The sequence below is a fragment of the Festucalex cinctus genome, chromosome 7 (assembly GCF_051991245.1).
Source record: "Festucalex cinctus isolate MCC-2025b chromosome 7, RoL_Fcin_1.0, whole genome shotgun sequence".
NCBI classification, from domain to species: Eukaryota; Metazoa; Chordata; class Actinopteri; order Syngnathiformes; family Syngnathidae; genus Festucalex; species Festucalex cinctus.
Window position 1 is genome coordinate 9295765 of NC_135417.1, and position 17992 is coordinate 9313756.

The following is a 17992-nucleotide window of genomic DNA, read 5'->3' on the forward strand; positions in this document are numbered from 1 at the left end:
ATTCGTGATTGGCAATAAATATTAACACTTATAAGGGCGTTATCGTCCGCTAGCAGGTTGTTAATTTAATGTCCTGACTTTACAAACTCATTATTTGCCGTAATATTGTTTCGTTTTGCGAGCAACGAGTACATCAGCTGCTCCGTGTAGTTTTATATATTCATATTGATATTTATGTTTCCGACCAGCTTGTGTACATTTAGGAACTCACCTATCTACATTTTTATTATTATATTCTTTTTTTTTTCTTTTTTTTGTGCTATTCATGGGAGGCCAGGGACCTTGTCACCTGCAAACACTGTGGTTTATTATATTAGTGGCTTCATGTTACTTATTTTCTTCAACACGACAGCTGTTATCACAAATCTAACAATTTGGTTTATTGTCTGCAGTTTATTGTCAACCGTGTGCTAGTGGTTAGTACATCTGCCTACCAATCGCAAGGTTCCAAGCAGTTAGAACAGTAAGACATGAGCCATAATTGTCTTTTATTCAAACATAAAAAACACAAACACATCCAATCATTACCTCAATGATTATAAAACAAAGGCACATTCAGTGTCATCAAGCAGTTCTTCCCTTTACCACATTTCAGAGTTCATTTGCAAAAAAAACAAACAAACAAATGAAGCATTTTAAATGGTTAGCAGTGATTTAAAGAATACCTAGTGGGCTGTTTTATTTATTTATTTACAACTGTTTTGTTTTCACTCATGGAGGCAGCACTTGATCACGTGTCGCATTGACGTCACCAAACACAAATACCCACTCTCACCGTCAGCCATTTCACAGAGCAATAATGTGTATGTCACTTATCAGAAGCCAACGCTAATTTGTGCATCACACAAAACTCAAGGCAGCTCTGCTTACCTCTTGGCTTTGACGTGGCGTCATAATAGTTGCGGATGAGTTTGTTTCACAACAGTCAAAACTTGAAATCGAGTGGCCCAGAGCCCACCCGCCACCAATTAAGCAATAAAATGTTTACTTCATTTCTTTTGTCATAAAGCCTGAACCGAAATGTAATTTTCTTCATTTATTAACTCCACTTTCATCGAGTGGAACCTTAACTTCAATCTGGGCCCATAATGAATGTGACTTATTTTTAGCTGTTACTTGAGAGTGGTAGTGGATCTTCATCCAGCCTTGCTGTTAAGTCATAGGTGGTTATTATTGTTCTGTTATGTAAATGTATAGAGGAGCAGAATTGCCTGCTGGCAGACATTTTCCAACTAAAACTAACGAAAAAACTAAAACAAAATTTCAAATTTTTTTTTTAACAAAATTTAAAAAACAAACAAACGGAAATGCTATTTAAAAAACGAGAATACATTTTATGTTTACAAAACTATAATTATAGCAAAAATGCCCTTCGCTTTCATCTTTGGTAATTAATTTAATGGGTTAGGGTTAAATGTGATTTTAAGTAGATTTATTTTGATATTAATCGGAATAAGCACGTTTGAAATTGTGTCACACGGAAGTGACGTCATCTAGCAGCAGCCAATGGTATTTTTTTTTAATATTACGCACAAGTAATACACATTTAAAAAAAACAAAAACACTGAAACTCACTAAAACTAAGCATTTATTAAATAAACTAATAAAAACTATCAAAACCACCCTGAAAATTAATTACAACTAAATAAATTTTTTTAAAAATACGGAAGTGTAGACTTGCCAATGTGGAGTAAACTTTTTTTTTTTTTTTTTGGTTGGCGAGTATGTTCAAACGTACTCATAAATACGCCCGAACGTATTCGCGGGTACGTTCGAACGTACTCGCCAGCCAAAAAAAATGTTTAGTCCACATTGGCAGCTCTACGCTTCCATAAAATAAAAAAAATTAAAAAAAAACACGAAAAAATACTCAAAAGGGGGAAAAAAAAAAAATATATATTACCAAACTATAATAACCCTGGCAGGCAGATACTTCTTTAATTTCAATACATGATGAAAAAGTAAAATGTTCATAACATATCCCCTTTTAATAGAATAATCATTTATTTTTGTTGTTAATCCCTTTAAAAAATAAAAATAAAAATAAAAGTTTGTAAAGTAAATTTCCAGTAAAGCACTCCATAATGTTTACTCGGTCTCTGACAAATCCGTGTGGACCGGCGCGGTTTCCCTCTGCTGTCCAGAACCTCCCGCGAAGGCCCCGAACACCACATCCGCCACCCCGAACACGATACCCCCCCCCACGACGAACACATTCAACACGCCGGCGACGCCGCTCCACGCCAGCACTCCCGTGCCCCCGCCCACGGCCATCGCCTGGTCCCCCATCTCCGCGGCCACCGTGCCGGCGTAGTCGCCGCTCTGCTTCAGGAGACGCCCTCCGAAGAACTTGCTTACCCGCCAGGTCTTGCCCAGGGCGCCACCGCATATCCCCAGCGTGTCGCCGGCCAGCGTGCCCGCGCCGGTGACGCCCGTGTAGCAGCTGTTGAGCAGCGCCGCCAGCATGGAGGAGACGCAGTAGTAGAGGTCGTAGGCGCCGTTCAGCAAGAAGTCCAGCAGCGTCTCGGCGAGCCAGCGTATCCATGACAACGAGTCCGACGTCAACAGGTAGAAGAGGTAGCAGGTGTCGCCCGGGAGGGCGGCGAGGACGCCGAGGTCTTCCTGCAGAACGTATGTCACCTGCATCGAGAGACACAACGTCGAATAAGACAACTATAAATGAGAGTTGAATTGAGTATAGGCTGCCCTCTAGTGGCCGTGTCACAATCGGGAATTAGAAATTAGAAGAAGAGAAAATTGCCATGAATGAAAAATGCTGTATTGGAATATATAGGGTTTTCTTTAAAATGATCTGTCATCACTTTTCGGGGAATTTTATGTACTTGTATGAAAAAGAGTTGAGTACGAACATGCTTCGTTTTAAGGTCATGTCGATAGGCTTATAGGAAAATATGGCAAATGTTAAACTGAGGGGAAATTGGTCAAATAAAACTCAGATGGCATTCAGAAAAATTACAATAAATACAATTAAAATGTTGAATAATTCAAATAAAAGTTTAAATGATTTAAATGATAAATAATGAATTTCAAAAGTATGGATGTCAAAATAAAAATAAAAAAATGCCATTTAAGATTGTGTTTTGATTGTGAAATTTGCTTTAATATGCCAAAATAAATAAATGAATGAAGGTGGAGTTTGGAAAATACAAAAATATATTCTGGTTATTTCGGATTGAATTTGTAAAAATTACAAATATTACAATAAATACTGCGATTGGCTGGCAACCAGTCCAGGGTGTCCCCCGCCTACTGCCTAGAGCCAGCTGAGATAGGCGCCAGCACCCCTCGCGACCCTTGTGAGGAATAAGCGGTCAAGAAAATGGATGGATGGATTACAATAAATAGATCTGAGATGTGGTTAAGTTTAAAAAAAAATAAAAAAATCAAGCAAATCTTTCACCTGTCCGGGGAATTGTGTGATTCTGGAGAAGATGGGCCTGAGTGGCGCCTTGAGGATGGACAAGATGGTGGAGAAGATGGAGACCACGATGCTGCTGGAATTGTCGGCCGCCTCCTCCCGTTCAGCGACGCGTTCGACAAAACGCGTCTCGTCAGCCTCCTGAACGCTGCGGCTCTCCGCCTCCGTCACTGCGGGCTCGCCTGCCGCGTCATCCGCTTCGCTCGCGTGTGAATCTCTCGCTTCCGATTCGCTCGTATGCGACTCTCTCGCATCTGATTCGCTCGTCTGCGAATCTCTTGCGTTCGATTCGCTCGCATCAGACTTGCTCGCATCTGATTCGCTCGCTTCTAAGTCGCTTGCATCGTGAGTGTCTTCTTTAACCAACTCTTGTGTGCGACCCTCGGTTTGAAGAACTAACGTGGCACCCGCGTCAGCCCCCCCGCATCCCTCATAGAACAGCTCATTGACTCCCAGCCTCTCCCGCAGCTCCTCAACGCTCACTCGCCGCACGCCGTCGTCATCGTCATCGAGCGTCTCGCTGATGAAGCCCACGCTGAAGCCGCCATCGCCGGCCGGGACGACGCAGCACGCCGCGGACCACAGCGGCCCCGCCCGGCAACCCTCGACCCCGATTAGGACGTAGAGTTCCCCGCCGAGGGCGCTGCACCGCGGGGCGACGCTGGAGCGGAGCAGCGTGGAGACGAGCCAATCCCAGCGTCGCAGGGGGGGCGAGTCGGTTGGGGGAGACGCGGGGTCGCCGCCTCGGAGGAGAGCTGGAATGAAAACTTGGACGCCATCTTCTTCGATTGCCTGTGTGACACAAGCAGAAAGTCAATTTGTGCTTACAGTATGCGTGTGGATGTTTTTTTCGTTTTTTTTTCTCTGCATCTGTTGCGATGTCACGCCAATGTGACGATATTAGCAAAGGGACTGTTTCTTTGACCAATCAGTTTCATGACATTTTTTTCTCTAGCAGATCAGGGTTTCATAACTATTATTATTATTATTATTATTATTATTATTATTATTATGAGGTGGAATTTCTTTTCTGCTATAAATTACAAGTTACACACAGTAAAATCTCTATTTTGCAAGCTTTTATTGGTCCAAATTAAAATTTAAAAATATTTAGAAAACCGGTTTGACATGCAGATGGTCTGCGGCGGGCAAACATTCTTAAAAAATATCTATATACTATGCCGATACTCCAAATGGTTCAGGAACAGCTTAAAACTTACTTTGTGTGCACCTTTTTTTAAGGCGTTTTTTGGCAAAATTATGATACGAGAAAGTGTTAATAAAATCAGTGCCAAAAAAAAAATAAAAAATTAAAACAAAAAAAGACTTTTAGGGACACATAAAGCCATCTGATTAAAATTTTGCTATTGACCACTATAATCAATTAATCACTTAGCAATATTTAATCTAAAATTTCTCAGACTTTTTTAAAATTCTTTTATTTCAGCTTCTCAATGGTAAATATTGTCTGATTTGTGTCATCCTTCATGAAAGCACATTGACTGTCTTTTTTTTTTTGTTTAATTAAAACATTTGCAAACATTTGCTTTAACTTTGGGAAAAGATATTTACATATTTACGAACAGATATTACAGATCAAACCGGTCACTGAGTCAATAATTTGAAATGTCTTGTTATTGCAGAAAATGATGGATTAAAAAAATCTATATTAATTTGACATATTAATCAATTTTTAAAATAATTGTTAGAATCAGCCCTGTACAAGTACATTTTTTTGAGGTAGTACTTGGTTTAAAGGCATACTTCACTTATTTAGCTCATTATAGCAATAAAAAGTTAATATTTTGTCTATAATTAATTTGACACTTTCATTATTTTTCACATACAATTAGTACCTTTCAAAATACCTTTTACAACTTGCTGTCGACTGAAAATGACATCACACGGGCTCAGGTAAACAATCCCAGCTCACCTGTTTTCCAGGTTTGGTCATGTGACATTCACAAGCTGAGCTGTGATTGGTTACCTGAGCCCTCGTGATGTCATTTTCAGTCGACAGCAAGTTGCAAAATGTGTTTTTAAAGGTACTAATTGTACGTGAAAAATAATGAAAATATAAATGTTATTATAGGCAAAATATTCATGTTTGACTGCCAAAAATGGTTAAATAAGTAAAGTATCACTTTAAGAACTTCGAGTGACTCCACCACAACTTCAACAATATTTGAAAACGTTGCAACTTGCAAAGCAATGTTTCAGCCGTTCTCCTTACCACAATCTCTTCCCCCTCTTCTCCCGGCGTCCATCCGGGGCCGAGGCGGAAGGCCACGGCGACGGCCGCGTCGCAGTCGGGCCCGCGCAGGGCGGCGAAGCTGCGGCCGCCGGGCGTCTGGTGACACCGGGGGCTCGGCGCCCAGCCCTCTCGCCGAGGAGGCGCCTGCCCGCGGAAGCAGGGGCCGCATGGGAGCTCCGGCTCGGCGTGGTCGTCAGCCGGCGGTGACAGGCCCCAGCCTTGCGCCGGCGGGGCCAACAGGGCCATCAGACACACAGCCACAGTCAGCATGTTGGTGGGCGGGCCTGGCTCAGCAAAAAATTCTCTCTCACAATGCCATACAGTGTGTGAGTGTGTTACAAATAATCAGAGTGTCTTCCTGTAGCCCTCCCTGGCTGCTCGCTGCTAAAAATCATGCTGCAAAGTCAGCAAATGAACGACGAGTGCAGGCTCTATCTTGCTCGCATTCCCCCCTCCTCCACCACCACCACCACCACCACTCCAGCCGTGGCCCCGCCCCTTTTCATGGTCTCCATGGCGACACCTTTTACTCTACTACAAGAGCCCTGCTCACACCCTCCGTAAACCTGCTGCGTATACCTGTAAGTCAGCATTCCCAAACACATGCTGACAATCAAACATCTGAGCATGCAAAAAAAAAAAAAAAAAAAAAAAAAAAAAGTAGACTTGTCTGACTTCGTGTATCGTTTTGAATACTTGTTTTATTAATAAAAATGGCAGTTATTATGAATTGTAAGCAGGCCAAGAGCAAGGGAAATTGAGGGCACTCAATATGCCATTATTAATAAGCCATATGGTAGAAAGTTTGGCTGTCAAGTGGGCTTGAACACGGTTTAGAACAGTCAAGGGTGATTCGCAGATTTACTATAGAAGTTTGAGTTTTCATTATAGGCAGGTTTTCATTCATTTATTTATTTTTTTAACTATTTTTCAAATTCACATAGATTTGGGCCAGGTTTGTTTATTTTTTTTTATTTTTTTTTAAAGAGTCTATTTTAGGGATAGACCGATTATCGGCCGGGCCGATTATCGGTGACGATATTGCCAACAGACTCTCCGTGCTTTTTGCTTTCTAGGTACAAATACACGTGAAAATATAAATACTGTAATTGAGTGTTCTTGTAAGACAAACAAATTGTATCCATTGTACTCTGCTTACTTTTTTTTTTTTTTTTTTTTTGGTGAAAGCTCAATTTTTCAAATAGGCTGTTGTTACTTCTGAAAAAAAAACTACATCTTAACATGATTGTATATTTGTCAAAATGTCCAGCTATGATCCAACTAGAGATGCATGAAGCATCACAACCTTCCCAAGCCTGTCAACTGTTTCTCAAGTCTCTGAGTCACATTCTTGAAAGTCAAGTAAAACAGGTGCTTCTATGCCCCTCCTTAAATATGTAATCTTGTTGCTGTCTCATCCAGACTGCACAAAAACGCACATAACTTCAGTCTGCGTTTATACTTTGTTGCAAACGCAGCATAACTGTGTGCATGTGTCATGTAAACAGTCTGCTCATTCGTCTCTCCTAGTGGAACCCAGCCAGCCAAGCTGCCTTCATGTTGCTTACGAGTCACAGCAAACACACCCCTCTAGTTCCCCATTAAGATTTTTTTTTTTATACGCCACAAAAAAAACATGAAGTTGCCATCTAAATCACAGTTAACGTGTACGATGTGTGAACGGTGAATGAGTCGCAGGGTGCGATGATGAAGGTGCGGTGCTAAAAAAAAAAATCAATGATGGACTGAATCAAAAGTGACACGCCTGCTTTGAAAGCTGCAAAAATAGATTCCGACAATAAAGCCCGCCACAATATTATTTTAAAAGAGGCCCAGAGGCTATTTATTAAACCAGTGTTTGAAATGTTATAAGCAATACGATCAAAGTCACTTTGTCGCTCTCTTAAAAGCTTTTTGGCACACATGAAACATTCTCATAAAGGTTGACAACCTGATTTCTTTACAGGGGGAGGTTGTTTGAAAAGTCATGTTGCAGTTTAAAAACAGTCCACACGGGGGAGCCCTTGTAACTGAAGTGTGGAAAGGGTTGTTTGGCACAGTTATAAATTAATAGACGAAATTAAGTGGGGTACATCTCACATGACGACATACAGTAATCCCCACATATTTGTGGTGAAACAAACATTTTTGTCATAATTTTTACAAGAAAAATAGTAATAATGAATGTTATATAAACAAATTGATAATTTAATAAAATATAATATATAGCTTTTGACATTTTTTGGTTCAATTCAGTGGATATTGTGCTTCTCCTTCCAGAGTGAATATCTTGGCCACCAGGAGGCAGTATAATGCAGACATACGGATACAAGAAAATTTGTCATTATTTGCAGAGGATAAAGAATGTATTCCTGTGATTCTTTTTTGGGGGAGCTTTGGTTGTTTGAGTATTTTTTTTTATTTTTCAGTTTTTCTGAATATTTTTTTTCTGTTTTACTGAATATTTTTTCTGTCATAAAAATATTTTTTAAAAAACAAACAAAAAAAACAGGGAAATATATTCAGAAAAACAGGAAGAAAAATTACTCAGAAAAACAGGAGAAACTAAATTATTTAAAAAAAGGGGGGGGGGGGAAAAGAACAAAAAAATTCCAAAAAACAGAGCACCAACTTCGGCTTTTCAGAAAAAAAATTTCTGTTTTTTTGGAGTAATTTTTTTTCATTTTTTTTGGAATATCTATCTAAAACAAAGTTCCCCCCAAAAAATTGTCAGAAAAACAGGGTTTTTTTTGTTTTTTTTCCAAGTGAATGCAATACGCTTCCGTAGTATAGAATATATAGAGATTTTTTTTTTATTTTTTCTTTAGAGGGGGTCATTAACTACTCATCATTGGCAGCACGGCTTGGTCCCTGTACCACAAATAGCTGGGGGTGACTGTATTTACACATATACTGTATGTTCACTTACACAGACGCACGCACACGGACGAGCTCACTCGTTAGGGATGTCAATGACGAGCTCAGCTTCGTCACCCTCGCCTCGGTCTTCGTCTCCCCGGTCGCTGTCGACGTCGCTCTCGCCGTCCTCTTCGGCGGCGTCCCCGCTGAGCATCTGTCGGGGGACCCAACTGAAGGGGCCGCCGGCCGTTGAGGCCGCCGCCGGGCCCGCTGGGTAATTGGCCGTCATGGGCGCCACCACCTGGCAGGAGAGAAAAAAAACGTAAGGACGGGAAAGAACGGCCGACGTGATGCTTGGAGGACGAGGATGATTGAAAGGAATGAATCGGTGGAAAGTAAATCAAACTAAAATGAAAACAAACGGAGGGAGGGGCTGAGATGTAATTGTATACAGTAAATAAAAATCTGTTCATGGTTGTCAGCAGCACATGTAGTATTTAAAAATCCAAATTAAATGCACAAGATCCCAACAATGAGGATGTGGGAGATATATATCTTTAGATTTTTTCTTTCAAATGTATTTAAAAAATAAATAAATAAATACATTGTTCAATACTTTGTTGATGAACCTTTGGATTTTTTTGTTGACCAAAATAAATAAAAAAATTGATGTCATTGTTAATTATAATTAAAGGATATATATTAAAATTAGTGCCCAAGTGATAGATTTTTATTATAATCAATAGGCTGAAAATATATATATAATGAATAAAGTATTTTTTTTAACACTTACAACAATAAAGATATTAATTAAAGGCCCAAAATTTGACTATTGCACATGACTTTATCCTTTAGTATTTGTTTAGCTTTTCAAGGGAGAGAAAAAAAGCACTCAAACCTTTTGCTAATTTTTGTGGGTGCGGGTGTTAGGGCTTAGAATCTTTGCCTTATGTTGCAATGTGTTCAGGCGTAACAAAAAAAAATGAAACTAATAAAAATCTCTGCATAGTGATTAGGGAGTAGGTAATGAGCAGATCAGGAATATAGCTAAATGCTAAAACAAAAAACTAATGGTGGCCTCATAATTTGTTTTTATTTAATGTTTTGCTTGTTTCTTCCTTTTTCTCCATCTCTCACCTTCCGGGTTGGATCGCTCCTGTTTTTGGGCGCCTTTGTTTTCCGCTCTTTCTTCACTCGTTCAGCAGGGGGAGCCAAATACTCGGGTGGGAAGGGCATCTGCCCGCAGTATGAGTGAACACATACACACAAATGGACGTGGCCCACGTGACGGAAAACATGAAAAACAAACCAACACAAAAATGAATAATGCAACAAAGGGACACTAAATAAAATGACAAATCAACTTGTTGGTACGACTTCATGATGATGAAGAGAAATTGGTGGCTGTGGCGAGATATGAGGAAACCGAAGGGGTTCGAGGGGGACGTAAACTCACAGTGTTGAGGTAAGCTCCGGAGCCGGAGGACTGCAGTGGGTGTACACCGGGACGGGACAGCAGGGAGAGATGAGGCGAGAGTGAGGTTGACAGACACGTGCCGGGGCTACTTCTTCGCCTGGGAAACGCACAAAACACACTCAATTGCAATCGCCTGTCAAACCGCGTCAAGAGTCTCCACTTAGGCCAAAAACATCCGAAATACTGTGCATGGAACTTACAATTCAATTCATCTGTGAGTTTATGTGCTTTGGTAAATGCTGCTGTTTTGGTTAGCAACAGAGTTCAAAAGAATCCAGTTAAATGTTTTTCAAATTAAATTCATCGATCAAGGCACCGCTGTATTCTGTAACTTACTTCTTTGCTCCTTCCCGTTCTCGTTCCCTCTCCCGAAGTACTTCGCCCTCGCTGTTGTCCGAGGAAACGGTAGCGTCGGAATCTAAAAGCCACAAAATAAAAATGTGAGCGCAAACAACATTTTAACGGCGAGATTTCTCCACGAACAAACTGTTTACAAGTTGACTACCTGAGGAGTCTTCATCCACCCTCTCATACGGCAGCAGGCGGTCCAGAAGGAAGCTGAAATACAAAAATTAATGTCATCAAATATAATCAAATGAATGAGTGTCATATATTAATCGTCTTTGCATTTTATCAAAATAAAAAAAAAGAAGAAAATGAATAGACACAAATCTGCTGAAATAACCACAAAATGAGGGGTGGGCATGGCTTGATTTTTTAATTTTGCTGTACAGTAAGTACATTTCTCTTTCTCCATAAATTTCTTTTGCCATTCACAACTTGATGGAGATTGATTTGATTTGATTTGATTTATTTGTTCATTTTTCCTTTCGGACAGCATTGTGACAATACAACATTTCATCATACAATGAGATGAACGTGATATAGTTTGACTGAGTCAGCATATCTAACTTTGTGGACATCCTGTATAATATAACACACACCTTTTGTCGCGGGAAACTTTGAGCAGTTTTCTCTGTGCCCTCCTCAGCTCCTCTTGAAAGCATTCATGTTCCTAGAAAGACAAATAAATTCTGTCAAAACACCTTTAAAATGCTTGTAATACATGCGGCGGAAAGAAGTACAATTTTACACATATGGAACATGTACTTTCTACACCTTATTTTTTGTGGGAACGCGTGACTTTGATGACATAAAAGCCCAAGCCAACGGTAGCTGTCTTTTTGTACTATAATGCAAGAAACTATTTTGTCTGCAAATAATTGTTTATTTATTTTTGGGCAAATGATCAAAATGTGTACTGTATAATATGTGGGAGTCACCCTTCAGTTGCATTTTACATTTGAGCCACTGATAAGTGGGCTAACTATTTTTTATTTTTTTTACAAAAAGAGTGATTGATTACTTTTTCAGAATACTTGTATTCACATAAATGACTTACTAAGTATCCCTTTAATACTTACATAAACCAGAAATTTCAACTTTCTTTTGAGATTCTTGTATTTTCGCTTGTAGTCGACTTCGACGTCTGCCTGGCCGTTCATTTCTGAAATTCATCATGCACGTTAACACCGAAACATTTAATAACTATGTATGTCATTAGAATACTGAATCAATAAATATGAATTGAGCAGTAATAGGTTTGCAATCTCAGACTTACCTTACGGGACAAGCTAGGCTAAGCTAGCCAAACACGTTAGCAGACGCGCTAAACTGGCTCAAAATACACCCCAGGATTAAAAAAATAAATAAATAATATGTACAACGCTGCTCAGTGTTTTTCTGTCTTCTACTCCTTTTTATGCAAGCACATTAATAAAAGCTAGCTAGAATCCATGCTGAAAGATATTCGGAAGAATCATGCTATACTTCTTCCTCGAATCTGGCTTAGCGACGTGCTTTTGTTTATCCTTTACGCTGTTAGCGTGGTGACGTAATCACACGTCATGTTTACGTCGAAATAAAACCGAAGCGTCTCTTTTTTTTCTTTCTTTTTTTTTTTCTTATTTTATTTAAAAACAATTCCGCAAAGCAATATTTCAAAATGTTATGTTCAAAACTTATTACCAATAAAAACGAAGTCGCCTTGTCCTTCCTAATATTAACGCAACATTAGGTACACCGCACATACAAATAAAATGAAGTACATTTATTACAATTACCGTAGATGAGTATTACTTTATATCGTACTTATCAAACTCACGGTTGGGCATCCACGGCTTCAACTCACCGTGGAACCTCTCTCTTTCTTATTTTATTCAAATGTTTATTTTACTTAATTTCTTTTGAGGGCGGAGCCCTTTAGTTGATGTATGCTTATTGGCTGTTTATCCCCAATTACTCAATCATTTGGGGGATATTAGCTTGGCTGATGAAGACCGTCTTGCATACTATTAACTATATAAGTGATTTCTTGGTTCAACACATCTCTAATCAGGCCTGAGTGTGGCTGTCCAATAACTGTGGTTAATGAGCGTTAACTCCTGATTTAACAAGACAGCCACATAATTACTGTTTCAAATTCTGTTAAATTAAATTGCATTGCGTTTTCCTTTGTTCCACATTAAAATTAGCTTGATGATCCTAAGCGATGATCCTAATCAAATACAAATACTTTTTTTCCCCGCCACTGTATGTGGCCCGGCTGCTTTTAGTGGCGTCCCAATGTCCCCTGTTACAGCTGCCTCATGGTGAATTTGCTGCACAGACCACACTGTACACTTGGCAGCACCCTGCAGCATGAATTATAGATAGGGGAGAATCTTGCAGGGGGTGCGTAATGCTGCCTCACTGCATGATTGTGTGTGTGTGTGCAGTGGAGGTGGACTCATTGCATCAAAGAAAGGTGTACACTTAATGTATTTAAAATGGAGGAAAAGAACGGAGAAGAGGAATGAGGCAGGCCTGTGGCAATTCCTCAGATACAGTGCAAAGCTCGTCGCCATGGCAACCCACCCATCTTGCGCACACGCACACACCCATACTGACAATGTCCTGTCTCTTAAAACCACAAACATGACCTTTTCTACTCATATTGTCTGCCTTGTCTGCCATTTTTAGTTAGGATTCATCCAGATGGGAGTCCCGCTAAAATGCCGCAGTGTCATTTCGGGGCAGTAAAAAAAAAAAAAAAAAAAAAAAAGTGTGGTAAATGGCTCCGGGCTGCGCCGCATTACTTCACCCGCCTCCTCCTTTGACAGGAGATCGATGAGGTACCTTGACAAATTTAAACCTGCCGAGCAAATTGGTGACACTGTGTAATTTGTCGCTCCCGGTTTGTTTTTGCAAAGCCCGAAATAGCCTCTTCGCTCTTTGTCTGCTGCCATAAATCACATGATGCCTGCCTCACACGGAGCCCTCCATCCACCGCCCTCGTCTTGTTCATGGAACATTCTGGGTATTGTCTTCCGTTTATTTTTAGCTTGTCATCTATGTGGCCTGAACACACTCACACTCGAGTCTACTACTACATCACGTTCTCTGTATGAGTCCTCTCACTTTTGCTTTGTGTCCACGTTCACTGGAATGTACGGAAAACATGCCAACAACATCTTCGACGGAGGCCTGCTCTCTGAATACAAGGTAAGCCATCTACCAAGCTAACAACTAACAAGCTAACATCCACTACTGACCTACATACCAACTTACTAACCGTCTTACCAACCTTGACTCCCTCCTATTGTACCCCCAAATACTTTGCCTAGCTAGCTCGCTAACTAGCGAGCTACCTATACTTGATTAGATTTTTCTCCCAAACATGCAAATGATATATAACTGGACTTGTAAAACAGAATAATAGTACAAACCTGACAATCAAAATTTGTACATTCTTACTCACCAATGGTGTCCCACAGGGATCCCTATTAGAACCACTGACATAGTGTATCACCTTCTAACATACAAGGCGGTACAGATGTGTATTGTTGTGCGATTCTTTGCGTTACAGGACAAACTTGTCCAGGCTATTAAAAAAGTCAAGCATGAAGTGGACGAGTGCAGGGAGGCAGAGAGCGAGACGTACATAGACTCAGTACAACTAGAGGTACAGTCTTATTCTATACTCACTTATTAACACATCTTTTCTGAATACAAAATAGTTGGACATCCAAAAGTGAACACAATTCTTACAATGGATCTGCTTAGTCTACCGAGCATTGCAGTATCTGCGTGCTCTTTCAGAGCCAGTTCGACGGACTGGAACGAGAGATCCGAGCCGAGTTCGGGAACCTGCATCGCTTCCTGGATGAGGAGGAGCAAAAGGACCTGGAGCGACTGAAGCGGGAACGAGGGAAAGCGCTGAAGAGGCTGAAGGAGAGAGAGAATAACATCTACCAGCAAAGGAAGGACCTGGAGAGAGCCGTGGCAGTGCTTAACAGGAAATTGGCTGAGGAAGAGAGCACCAAGATGCTCAAAGTGAGGAGAAAAAAAACCCCGGCTGGAATGCTAAGTGGCAAAGCGTTTGATTATAAATATTGATTGCCTTGACATTTGCCTCCATTGCGAGCACCTAATCAATGTTGTCACTTAAAGGTGACATGCACTGAATTCATTGGTCAGCAAATACAAACACAGCAGTAAATTAGTTTTTTTTCTCTCTCTCTTGACTGCAGGACATACAAGATCTAATTAAAAGGCAAGTACTCGTTAATCTTGTCTTAGGCGTGCGTCACATCACGACCATTCATCATTAATGTCCTCTCCCACCTCATCTGATCCAAACAGATCTCAGGTCAGATTTGTTCCGCCTCCAGAAGTGGATAGCGAGCTGCACTCGGGCCACTTTGTGGGACCCATACAGTACAGAATATGGAAGCACATGAAAAACTGCCTGTACCCAAGTATGTACATATTTATAGTGTAAGAAAATGTGTTGCACGGGAAGCTTGCTGACTAACTTTCAATTTGTTGTCAATTCAAAACTATGTGTCCTCACAGGAAAGAATGAAAAGTTAATTAATTGGGTCCAGACCATGTTTAATTAAACCTCGTCTACTAAAATAGAGCCCAGAAGGTTCACTGTTCTTGCTTCCAGATATTACACGGGTGACATTCGACCCAGAGACGGCGCACCCTCTCCTGTCCGTGTCCCCGTCCTGCACGTCAGTGCGGTTCGACGACGCCAGAGACTCCCCGAAATGCCGCAGGGACAATCCCAAACGCTTCCACCATTACTACTGCGTGCTCGGCCGCGAGGGCTTCAGTGTGGGGCGACACTACTGGGAGGTGGAGGTGGGCCACAAGACGGCGTGGAGGCTGGGCGTGGCGCGGGCCGACGTTCCCCGAGGGGAGATGGCGGCCACGGGAACGTCAAGCGGTCTTTGGACTTTGGCCCTGAAGAACGGCGACATCTTGGCTTGTACGGATCCCACGCCTGTCCGGGTGAACGTGCCGCTTCACCTGGCTCGCGTCGGCGTGTTTCTGGACTGTGAGAAGGAGGAAGTGTCTTTTTATAACGCTGAGAACATGGCGCCCGTTTACACCTTCGCCACGGGGACTCTCCTGCTTCCTTTGTACCCCTTTTACAATCCGTGCGACACTGACAATGGCAGGAACACAGCTCCCATTAGCATCTTTAGCCCCTCACTATGACAGAGGGCTTTTGTTTATGTTTGTCTTGTTTCGTCAATGATGATATCGTTGAGTCAAAAAATCTTTTTGACTTTGATTTTCACTTCTTTTTTTTGTACACAAGTATCCGCACTTCTACATAGCACATGCAGTATTCGTACTTCTGTCACTTCCAAGTCTAGTGTTTGTTTTTTAACTCATTTGCTCCCAAAAACATAAATACGTTCTATTTTTGATATTACCATGGTCCCAAAGACGTATTTATACGTTTTTTGTTTGTTTGTTCTTTAAATGCTAAAGCATACAGAATGCTTTGATGCAGCCTCTGAACTGTAGAGAATCCTTGAAGCAATGGCGGTTATTATATAAACGGCCAGCAGGTGGCAGCAGAGTATAAGAGATCAAGCAGGGCCATGTTGCAACATGCTGTTTTCCCCAGATTTGTGAATAATGATGAAACGTAACCGTATTCTAATGTTAATTGCTGCAAAACGGAAATAGATAGAAACGTTTTTTTTTTTTTCCTGATGAAAGAAGAGACTAATCTTTCTTTTGGTAGGTTCAATGTTTTTATAGGAATAGAACACAATGTGCCTTGCAAAATCAGTCAAAATCCCGTAAAACAGCCGGGGGCGAAGGGGGTTGCTTCAGTGAAAATTGGTTGGGAGTGAATGAGTTAATTAAACTACAGATAGAATAGGACAAGTGACCTTATCCACGCTGACCTCCTCCAAGGTTGTCGTGAGGTCTTCGTCAAAGGAACTGAGGACGAACTTGTACTCCAGCCTGGAAGTTTTGGAAGCTTTGAAAGCTTCAGCGCCAAAAGTGTTGGTTTGGCGTCACTGCAAACACATGGCACGTTGTCAAAGGTTACGGAAGCCCATAACGCGGCGCTCGCATTAGCGGCGTGTCGGTCATATGACAGACGGGCTGACGTTGAGTGACATGGTGTTGACAGTGAGCTGACCTTCATGAGGATCGATCATAATAAAAATAAAAAGGCACATAACATGGCCTGTTTACTCTTGGTGCTCATTATGCAGCAACTTGAGAAAAAAATAAAGCCAAAATTCAAGTTTAATATAAAATCTGTAACACTGCTACATTCTCAAAGGGGGCCTATTGTCGGATTTTCTAATTAACATATTGAGTTCTTAATATGTATCAGTAACATACGGGTAAAGTAAAAAATTTGTGTCCATGTTAAGCCCATGAAAACTACATTTAAAAAAATATATCTTGTTACTATTTACATTGGGAGTCAGAATACCTGCCACTGTTTAAAGTGCCTCTGATTAACTCCAAATAAAATGCAGCTGTTCTAGTAGGCTTTTCCTGACTTTTTATTTTTAAACATTTTTTTGCGTACTTACTTTAATTAAATAGTTATTTATTGTAATTGTTTAGTTACAGTAAGTTACAATTAGCTACTTGTTACAATTAGTTGCCACCATAAAGTGTCTTTGATTAACCCCCAATAAAGTTTGGATGTTCTAGTAGGCTTTTTTGCCATTTAAAAAAGTATTATTATTATTATTTTTTTAATTATTTTTTTATTTTTTACAGAAACTTTAAGGTTTTGTGCAAACTCTGACTATTATGTATAAGTGTTCATAATTCCCTCCACCTCCTATGTTCTTTTGGTGGTGAGCAGTGTTTTGTTGCAAACTTTCAAACGCAAATTGGTGATCTATTTTTTTTTTTCCATAATTCCCGAAACTCACTGCGCAAACAACGCCTCTCGTCACCAAAAAAGCACCATCCCATGCATTTGAACAGGGGTGTGTAGACTTTTTATAGCCACTTCATGTAGTTGAAATTCAGTAGCAGTTGGACACAGGGATGTAACGTTAAGCGAGATATCGTGATATTAAAACTGCCACAATATCGTCGTCGTCATGTTCACAATATTTAAATGCAGCACATCTGTTAAAAATGTTAGGTTGTTTTCCATTTGTACAGTAGTTGCACCCTCTGGTGGCTAATTTTTTTCGTGCAATTTAATTTTTGTTAGGGATGTTTTGGCCCTTCTATGTTTAAAATGTACACCAATTGTCAGATGAAGGGGCACGTAATATGCCTGTGAACCGAGTCAATATGTGGAGGAACTCAATGTGTGCGTGCATTAACAACATAACATAATAATAATAATGTTATAATAATAAAATATAATAATAACATAACATTGATGTTATGTACAAAAGCACAAAATTGTGCTTTTTTTAGTATGAGCTCTTTTTTTTTTTTTTTTTTTTGACAATATTGTGACCTTTTTTAAATATTGTCAACCTCCCCACAATATGTAAATAAATATTGTACCGTGAGCTTCATATCGTGATAATACCGTATCGTGACGTTTGGATATCGTTACATCCCTAATTGGACTTCACTTTTACTCCATCCGCCGCTAACAATAAAAGACGCACAAAATAAG

The 17992-nt window shown here is 40.4% G+C and overlaps 3 protein-coding genes across 5 annotated transcripts; 1 reads left to right on the top strand and 2 right to left on the bottom strand.

Moving 5' to 3' along the window:
• Positions 1 to 471: 471 nt before the first annotated feature.
• On the bottom strand, positions 472 to 6138 carry LOC144022789 (uncharacterized). Its single transcript, XM_077527905.1, has 3 exons — positions 5673 to 6138; positions 3422 to 4231; positions 472 to 2640 (listed from the first exon to the last, which is right to left on the bottom strand). The coding sequence occupies exons 1-3, from the start codon at positions 5961 to 5963 to the stop codon at positions 2089 to 2091; spliced, it is 1653 nt and encodes a 550-aa protein (XP_077384031.1). The 5' UTR covers positions 5964 to 6138; the 3' UTR covers positions 472 to 2088.
• Positions 6139 to 7509: 1371 nt separating this feature from the next.
• Positions 7510 to 11920, bottom strand: ino80e (INO80 complex subunit E). Of its 2 annotated transcripts, XM_077528104.1 has the most exons (8): positions 11651 to 11918; positions 11454 to 11536; positions 10974 to 11044; positions 10535 to 10587; positions 10366 to 10447; positions 10009 to 10126; positions 9690 to 9788; positions 7510 to 8853 (listed from the first exon to the last, which is right to left on the bottom strand). In XM_077528104.1, exons 2-8 carry the CDS (start codon positions 11532 to 11534, stop codon positions 8647 to 8649), a joined length of 711 nt encoding a protein of 236 aa, XP_077384230.1. In that variant the 5' UTR covers positions 11535 to 11536; positions 11651 to 11918; the 3' UTR covers positions 7510 to 8646. The 2 variants fall into 2 exon arrangements, with proteins under 2 accessions (XP_077384230.1, XP_077384231.1); XM_077528105.1 differs by lacking the exon at positions 9690 to 9788 and having other exon boundaries at positions 11651 to 11920.
• Positions 11921 to 12975: 1055 nt separating this feature from the next.
• LOC144021763 (zinc-binding protein A33) lies at positions 12976 to 15655 on the top strand. 2 transcript variants are annotated; one of them, XM_077525876.1, is made up of 7 exons: positions 12976 to 13202; positions 13281 to 13572; positions 13937 to 14032; positions 14134 to 14403; positions 14601 to 14623; positions 14713 to 14828; positions 15023 to 15655. In XM_077525876.1, the coding sequence occupies exons 2-7, from the start codon at positions 13324 to 13326 to the stop codon at positions 15577 to 15579; spliced, it is 1311 nt and encodes a 436-aa protein (XP_077382002.1). In that variant the 5' UTR covers positions 12976 to 13202; positions 13281 to 13323; the 3' UTR covers positions 15580 to 15655. The 2 variants fall into 2 exon arrangements, with proteins under 2 accessions (XP_077382002.1, XP_077382003.1); XM_077525877.1 differs by having other exon boundaries at positions 12979 to 13202; positions 14170 to 14403.
• Positions 15656 to 17992: the final 2337 nt, after the last annotated feature.

Excerpts from the sequence above, each read along its gene's own strand:
- LOC144022789 (XM_077527905.1), bottom strand. The coding sequence starts at position 5,963 with ATGCTGACTGTGGCTGTGTGTCTGATGGCCCTGTTGGCCCCGCCGGCG. Across the intron at positions 4,232-5,672 it reads AAGAGGGGGAAGAGATTGTG|GCAATCGAAGAAGATGGCGT; the intron begins GTAAGGAGAACG and ends TGTGTCACACAG. Across the intron at positions 2,641-3,421 it reads TCACACAATTCCCCGGACAG|GTGACATACGTTCTGCAGGA; the intron begins GTGAAAGATTTG and ends CTCTCGATGCAG.
- ino80e (XM_077528104.1), bottom strand. The coding sequence starts at position 11,534 with ATGAACGGCCAGGCAGACGTCGAAGTCGACTACAAGCGAAAATACAAG. Across the intron at positions 11,045-11,453 it reads AGTTGAAATTTCTGGTTTAT|GAACATGAATGCTTTCAAGA; the intron begins GTAAGTATTAAA and ends TTGTCTTTCTAG. Across the intron at positions 8,854-9,689 it reads GGAGCGATCCAACCCGGAAG|GTGGTGGCGCCCATGACGGC; the intron begins GTGAGAGATGGA and ends CTCTCCTGCCAG.
- LOC144021763 (XM_077525876.1), top strand. The coding sequence starts at position 13,324 with ATGATGCCTGCCTCACACGGAGCCCTCCATCCACCGCCCTCGTCTTGT. Across the intron at positions 14,404-14,600 it reads AGAGCACCAAGATGCTCAAA|GACATACAAGATCTAATTAA; the intron begins GTGAGGAGAAAA and ends TCTTGACTGCAG. Across the intron at positions 14,829-15,022 it reads GAAAAACTGCCTGTACCCAA|ATATTACACGGGTGACATTC; the intron begins GTATGTACATAT and ends TCTTGCTTCCAG.